The following is a 7,365-nucleotide window of genomic DNA, read 5'->3' as shown; positions in this document are numbered from 1 at the left end:
GTGCACTGATATTATTTAATAATTTCATTTTCACTATATTAAAGTTTTTTTTTTATATAAGTATTTGATAATATCCCATCAAAAACATGTAGGTAGGTATTTAGGTACGGTACATGTGAAAAGATGCAAGTCTCACAGTTCTACTAAAAGTACTACAAAAAAGTTTACTTTATTCAGTATGGGGTGTCCACTTAGAGAATTTAGTAACTGGAGACGCCTTGGCTGGGTGTCCACATAACTCTATTTTCACCACCAAAATAATTAGGTAAATTTATTTCAATTTGACAGACGTGTTTGGCCGAACGAACTATAATTCTAATGGAAATCAGTTATTTAGGTTGCTTACCTTTTACTGGTCCCAATTCCCGATTAGGTAGGGTAATTCGCCAGTACCTGGCCGCCCTAAACTAAAAATGAATTCTATTCACCTATAAACAGAATTCATTTTACTATAAGGTTTCAATAACTGGTCACCTTCAAAGAATTCATTTTTGGTTTGGGGTGGCCAGTTACTGGCGAATTACCCTATCTAGTAGAGTTAGACCAAGATAACTGCAACGATTTTGACTGCACAGACTGTGAAATATGTTATTCTTTCATGCATTTTTGTTTTTACAATTTAATACATATATTAATTTGCATGTCAGGGGCAGACTATACACTATGTTGACGAGTATATTTACTTGGGCCAGTTAGTCTCTTTCAGCAACAGGCAAGACAAAGAAATAGAGCGCCGTGTCGAAAACGCCTGGAAGAACTACTGGTCCATGAAAGAGCTGATGAAGGGTAGACTTCCATTGTCACTGAAGCGAAAACTCGTCGAGATGTGTATCCTGCCCGTCCTAACCTACGGTGCTCAAATATGGTCACTCACAGAGAGTCAGAAGTCCAAGTGCAAGGTTTGCCAACGGGCTATAGAGCGCAGCATTTTAGTCGTGAAGAGGAGCGATCGTGTCCGGAACACCACGCTGCGCGCAAAAACCCGTATTGCCGATGTCGGTGAGAAGACTGCTAGGCTCAAATGGGACTGGGCCGGTCACGTCTGCCGCATGCATCCAGACAGATGGGCTAGTGTAGCTACCAAGTGGATGCCAGAACAGCGCGGGCGCGGCAGGTCCAGACGGAGATGGCGGGACGACCTAGACACCTTCCTCAGTAACTGGCCAGAGCAGGCACTATGTCGGGAGTTGGGGAAGATAAGGGGAGAGGCCTTTGCCCAGCAATGGGACACCATTATATGCTAGCAAAAAAAAAAATTGCATGTCGCGTGTGCGGATAAGGCCTCCCCCAGTTTTTCCCATTCCTTCCTATTATGTGCTGTTCTTTGGCTGTTCTCCACCAGTAGATAACTGTCGAAGTTTCTTAGCTCATCTCTCCATCTTGTATTCTTTTTTTTTTTTTTTTCTCGGTTTGCCTATTTAATAACCATTCTGTGACATGTTTAGTCCACATTATCTTGTTGTACATATATGGCCAGCAAATGGCATTGTTATCTTTTGTCAAACCAAACCACTAATTACCTGTGCACATAATGAAATGCAATAATAACAGTAACATAACAAATTGGTGGTAACTAGTGGGAATAACCCGAAATGAGAGTAGAGAGAAGTTAATGAGTATTATTTTACTTTAGTATGCAACATGTTAAACATCTATTTTTCTTTCAAAATTCCACAAAAAAAATAGTCTAGTATAATTAATTTTACTAGACAATAAACCTAAAAGATATTAAACCTTGTTTGCATTCACTGGAATATACAAAGTAGAGATGGGCCGAATATGGATATTCGGCCGAATGTTCGGTTCAGTTCTTACCAAACAAAATTATTCAGTTATCTGTGTCATTCTAATAAACCATTCGAAAACCCTTCAATTAGGTTAGCAGCTAAGAATTAATCACTTCCTAGGCAACCCCTAGAAACAAACAAGTCAAATCTTCAACACTACAAATAATTAAAAGTATAAAAGCATCATAATAACACACAATTGTTCTACAACCAATAAATGAAATTATCCTATGGATTCAACATGTCTCTCTCTTTATGTGTTTTAATGACAACGGGAAAATGTTACCTGATGGAAGAGAGTATGTACTTGAAAAGTTCTGGAGTAGCTTACATTTTACAGTCTTGCAACAAGACAAATACAAAATCTTTGCTGAATAATCAGCACCGTAACAGAATAATTTGGCTGAATACCGAAACATTTCTGAATATTTGGTCCATCTCTAATGCAAAGTATTCATTGCTACCACCACCAAAGTTGAAGTAGAGTATCAAACTATTTTTTCTTTAGTAATATATCTACAAGAAATGCAAACAGGCAAAAGGTAAATTGTTCCTAATAAAGTCTCATAAAATTATGACATGTCAAAGATAATAATCATCAGGAATGTTCAATGAATCCTGAGATTATTTGCAATTGCAACATTACAAATGACTGGCTGAATAGGAGTGATGCCCCTTACCCCTATAACAAAGTTAATAAATTGAATACAACTGAGAGTAACCTGCATGTTTTGCTTTTTCATGGTAGTGTTCTCAATTTCTCATGTACAGACAAAATCACTGTTAAAACAGCATACATGAGACATTTCTTCATAATAAAAAACTGGACTTGGACACACAGAATCAAATAATTTATTGTATGTACCTTTGTATGAGTAGTTCTCTACATTGTATTATAACTTAAAACAAAAAATAGCTTACCTGACAAGCACAAAAATGATAAAGGAAACTATGACACACAAAAATTTACATGTTTGTGGATAAGTCTTAAGGCGGGATTCCACCAGTGTGCAGCTCAAGCATATTCAGTACAAAAATGCTTGTGCCACACACTGGTGGAATCCCGCCTTAACACACAACTATGATTATAGTTATACTTATTTGTGTCAATAGTATTAGACTTCTTCTATTCTGTGGAGAGATTAGTATGTTTTCCCAAGTCCTCATCCATTATAATATTGTTGTTTGTAGTTATGTAAATAGCTGATGAAATCAAAGGTTTACTTCTCCTCGCACCACTCATTCTCCTTGCGCACCTGATCTTCCTCCGCAGCCGTGAAATCATTCTTGATATTGAATGTCTTGCGTATCTCCTCTGGAGTTTTGCCCTTAATCATATTTGCAACCGTCTTGCATGTCACATCCAATAAACCTTTGATATCTAAATAATTCGCCGCTAAGATGAGTTCAAACAGGGTTCCCTGATCAACTTTCAAAAAATCAGCATCCCAGGATGAAATGTCGTCCGTCCTTTTCTCTTTGTTCTCGTCATCGTCTTGTAGGGGAGGATCGTCTTTATGATACGTAGCCCATTGGATCACCTTCTTCAAAATAGCAGAGTTTACATTAGGCAACGGCACGGATTCCTCCTCATCTTCGTCCATGCCAAGATCTTCCAACATGGTTTTGATTGTGACGGAACATTTAGCAATTTCAACATCGACATCGAAGATCTCGTTATCGGACGACTGTAACTTTATGTTCGGCATCTATAAAAATACGAACAAAGATCTTAACAAAAATACGCAACGCCATCTTATAATGAGCATTACATTACTCAGAAACGATTACGCTGTATTGCAAAATTTGATATACTCACGTTTTAGTGTATTCAGTGCTGCAATGTATTTAAATATAGAATTCAACACGCTAGAAACTAAGCGGTACACAAAATTTATAAATAAAGTTTCACTTATTTGGTTTATTCACCGCAAGGCAAGTGGCATTAGCATGAGTGAGCCCACAGATTATTAATATGTAGCTAGCATGAACCAGGAAGTTATATATTAATCGGGAGCGAGTTGTCACTTTTTTTGTCATACTAAATTGAACCTTATCACCGAGTCAGAAAGTTGTTCGTACCAAACTAGAGAAAACGGTCCACATGAGATAGAAAAACCAGAGCCCCGTGTCTCACTCGCACATGTTGCCAATGTAAAAAAGATACCATTGTGGCAGTATTTATATCAATATACTACACGGACCTAGAGAGTAAACCGGATAGTGTACATTAGCCAAAAAGTGTGTCCACATGAGAAGACAAGGTGGGCCGTTGCATCTCTTTCTAATTAGGGTGACCATAAGTCATATGTATGTGGGATATTAGGATAACACTGAATATATAGTTTGGCCAGGATCTTTTCTTATTCGTGCATAGTTATATTAGTTATAAAGAATCATACTGTCTTTTCGCTGTGCTAGTATTATGGCCTAAAAAGGGATGGATATAGTTTTATTTTCTCTTCTGTACAACGCTTCACACAACCTTAGGTACTTAATCTAAAAACTGTTATTAATAGGCGTAGATGCTGGACCACGAACAAGGTCGATCCTCAGAAAGGTGGTCCACCGTAACGTCTTTCAAGAATACAGGTATGAGTGAGAGAGAGATAGAGAGACAGATATGCTGACAGAACCAGAAGGTCTACCGCGAACCGCGTTCGACGTGTCGCCCCTCTGTCACACTTACGTACGAAAGTGCTACAAAGAGGCAACACGTCGAAAGCGGCTCGGGGTAGGGTCTCAGGACATCCCCACTGTCCTGAGAGCTTTTTACAGTCTTTGCCGCGTTAGGTCCCAGGCCCTTCATAGCAAGCACTAGCCGCCCCTTTCTCAGCACCCATCATAAAGACTGCCACTTAAAATATCAGGCCGCCCTAGGCCCGGGCCTACTCGGCCTTAGGGCAAATCCGCCACTGCCACAGGGTCGCGTGGGACCGCTACGCCCGTTTGCTATAGTTTTTAACTAGGACGCTTGTCACTGGAGCATAGACACCGAAGTTTGCATCGTTTGACGAGCATCTTTCTCTGTCTCTGTAATTACTCCTTTATAGGAGTAAAAGAGAAAGATGCCCGCAATTTGCGAACCTCGGTGTTCACGGTGGTAGGCCATCTGTGCGAAAAGAGAAGAGTCGTGAAATGTAAAGAAACTAGTGAAGTGCCGTTCCCAGTAAATTTTCCAAAGAGGGTAAATTCCCAGTAACGTTTCTGGTATCGTCCCAAAAGTCAGTAAATTACCTTAAAGTTCTATTTTCTTTTATTATCAATGTGTTTTTTATTATTATAACAATGTATAAATGTGTATGTAATGTTTAAGGACTTTGGATTTCAATTTTGGCAATTATTTATTCTGTATTGGCTCTCATTTCACCAATTTAAACATGCCGAAATAAATACATACCTATTCATATAAACTTACTTTTAAGTAGCTAATAAGAATTGTGTAACACTGATTCTCATCGTGCCGACATCATGGTCACCCTAATGAGTTTGACAATGTTGACTTGTATTTTTATCGCAAAATGTAATAATTGTGGCTTCCTTGTGAAACAATATTACAAAATTAGAAATTCTTTCACTCCTACAACCTTTAACGCAACATTTATTCACCATTTTTAAGAAATTTTTCATTCACGTGTTTTGATAACATGTCATCACACGTTAGGGATACCAATTAATATTCAAAGTTACTACAATGTCTACCATATCAAAATTTGTGTTTTTTTTGTTGTGCACATGCTTGGTTAAATCAGTTAATAATATTGACATCATAATTATTTATAAATTTCTTAAAACATATCAGAACCTTACTCTAAATATAGCACTTAAATAATATAAGAAGGTATTTAATTTCAGTAGTATATTGATATAAATACTACCACAATGGTATATTTTTAACATTGGCAACATGTGCGAGTGAGACACCGCGACCCACCTTTGCTATCTCAAGTGGACCGTTTTCTCTAGTCTGGTAAGAACGTCTTTCTGGCTCGGTGATAAAGTTAAATTTAGTATGGCAAAAAAAGTGACAGTTCACTCCATCTTATAACTTCATGATATACTACTGAAAGTAATTACCTTCTTATACTATTTTAATGCTATATTCCGATTGCAGTTCTGATATCTTTTAAGTAATTTGTTAATTATTATGATGTCAATATTATTAACTGATTAAACCAAGCATGTGCACAACAAAAAAAAAATTGAATATGGTAGAAATTGTAGTAACTTTGAATATTAATTGGTATCCCCAACTTGATGACGTATTTTTCGTGTACACACACACACACACACACATGTACAATACAAGAAAACATTGCCAAACTCATTAGGGTGACTATGATGTCGGTACGATTTGGATCGGTCTTACAGAATTGTTATTACGTACTTAATGTAAAAATAAGTTTACCTAAATAGTATACTAATAAATAAATAAAGATATACTTATTTCGGCATGTTTAATTATTCGATTCATGTAATGAGAGCTATATAATTGCCAAAAATTAAATCCATAGTCCTTAGACATTACAGACTCATATGTATACTTACATAATATTTAATTACTGAAACGTTAATTCTAACTATTTATATATATGTAATGATTCTATATAGGTGTAGTGATTATATTCTCTTTGGGTTGGACTGTCCAAAATGTGTGTCCAACTTGGACACACATTTCCGTCAGTATACAAAGACGGCAGATTTGAAAATTTTCTTGCAATCACAGATCTACGATGACGCTTACGCTTCAAGAATAGCTTAAGTATGCAAAAGGGAAGTCATCACGTATATGAACACACCATGGTATGATATGATGATAGTGATATATGATAGTGATAGGTATTTTGTTAAATTATGAGGAGCATAAATAGTGTAAGATGCCAGTTTACACAGTTAAATGCAAGTTTTTATTTCGTTGTGTGCTAATATTTTATTATTTTAGTCAATAATCAAGATAATTTCGTGTATACATAAATTGTTACGCTACGCTACGTTAGGGCTTGACAAAATGACTAGTATCGATAACTAGTCGGTATAGTATTAATATAAAGTTATTTGCGATACAAGCAAGGACCGGAAAACCCCTCTTTACGCTTAATCCTATCAATTCGGTAACCCAATCGATTCGGTTACCTTATCATTCGGTAACCCTATCATACTGTTACCTGATTGTAATGGTAACCTTATTGAAACGGTAACCCTAACCTTTAACCGAGTTAATCTCAAAACCCCATCTCGATAGGGTTTTTGTTAAGGGTTTTTAACAGGTTTTCATTCAGTTATGGTAACCTTTATTATCGGTTGCTTACTGGTTTGCTACATTAAAGTAGTTTTAGTGATGTGCCGTCAGAACTAAAAAAAATACTAAAAAAATTGTTTATTTTATTTACTTTATTTATATTTTGTTGATTTTACTGACTTTATTTATTAAATTTATTTAATTTAATTTATTTTTTTAATTTATTTAATTTATTTAATTATTTTAATTTATTTAATTTATTTAATTTATTTAATTTATTTAATTTATTTAATTTATTTAATTTATTTAATTTATTTAATTTATTTAATTTATTTAATT

The 7,365-nt window shown here is 35.8% G+C and overlaps 1 protein-coding gene across 2 annotated transcripts; it reads right to left on the bottom strand.

Annotated features, from left to right (window-relative positions):
- Positions 1-2,616: 2,616 nt before the first annotated feature.
- LOC134806568 (S-phase kinase-associated protein 1) lies at positions 2,617-3,745 on the bottom strand. 2 transcript variants are annotated; one of them, XM_063779876.1, is made up of 2 exons: positions 3,607-3,745; positions 2,617-3,496 (listed from the first exon to the last, which is right to left on the bottom strand). In XM_063779876.1, exon 2 carries the CDS (start codon positions 3,494-3,496, stop codon positions 3,008-3,010), a length of 489 nt encoding a protein of 162 aa, XP_063635946.1. In that variant the 5' UTR covers positions 3,607-3,745; the 3' UTR covers positions 2,617-3,007. The 2 variants fall into 2 exon arrangements, with proteins under 2 accessions (XP_063635946.1, XP_063635947.1); XM_063779877.1 differs by having other exon boundaries at positions 3,700-3,716.
- Positions 3,746-7,365: the final 3,620 nt, after the last annotated feature.

This window comes from Cydia splendana, chromosome 3 (genome assembly GCF_910591565.1).
Source record: "Cydia splendana chromosome 3, ilCydSple1.2, whole genome shotgun sequence".
In the NCBI taxonomy this organism is placed as follows: Eukaryota; Metazoa; Arthropoda; class Insecta; order Lepidoptera; family Tortricidae; genus Cydia; species Cydia splendana.
Note: the sequence above shows the minus strand (reverse complement) of the source record. Positions and strands in the feature narration are given on the sequence as shown.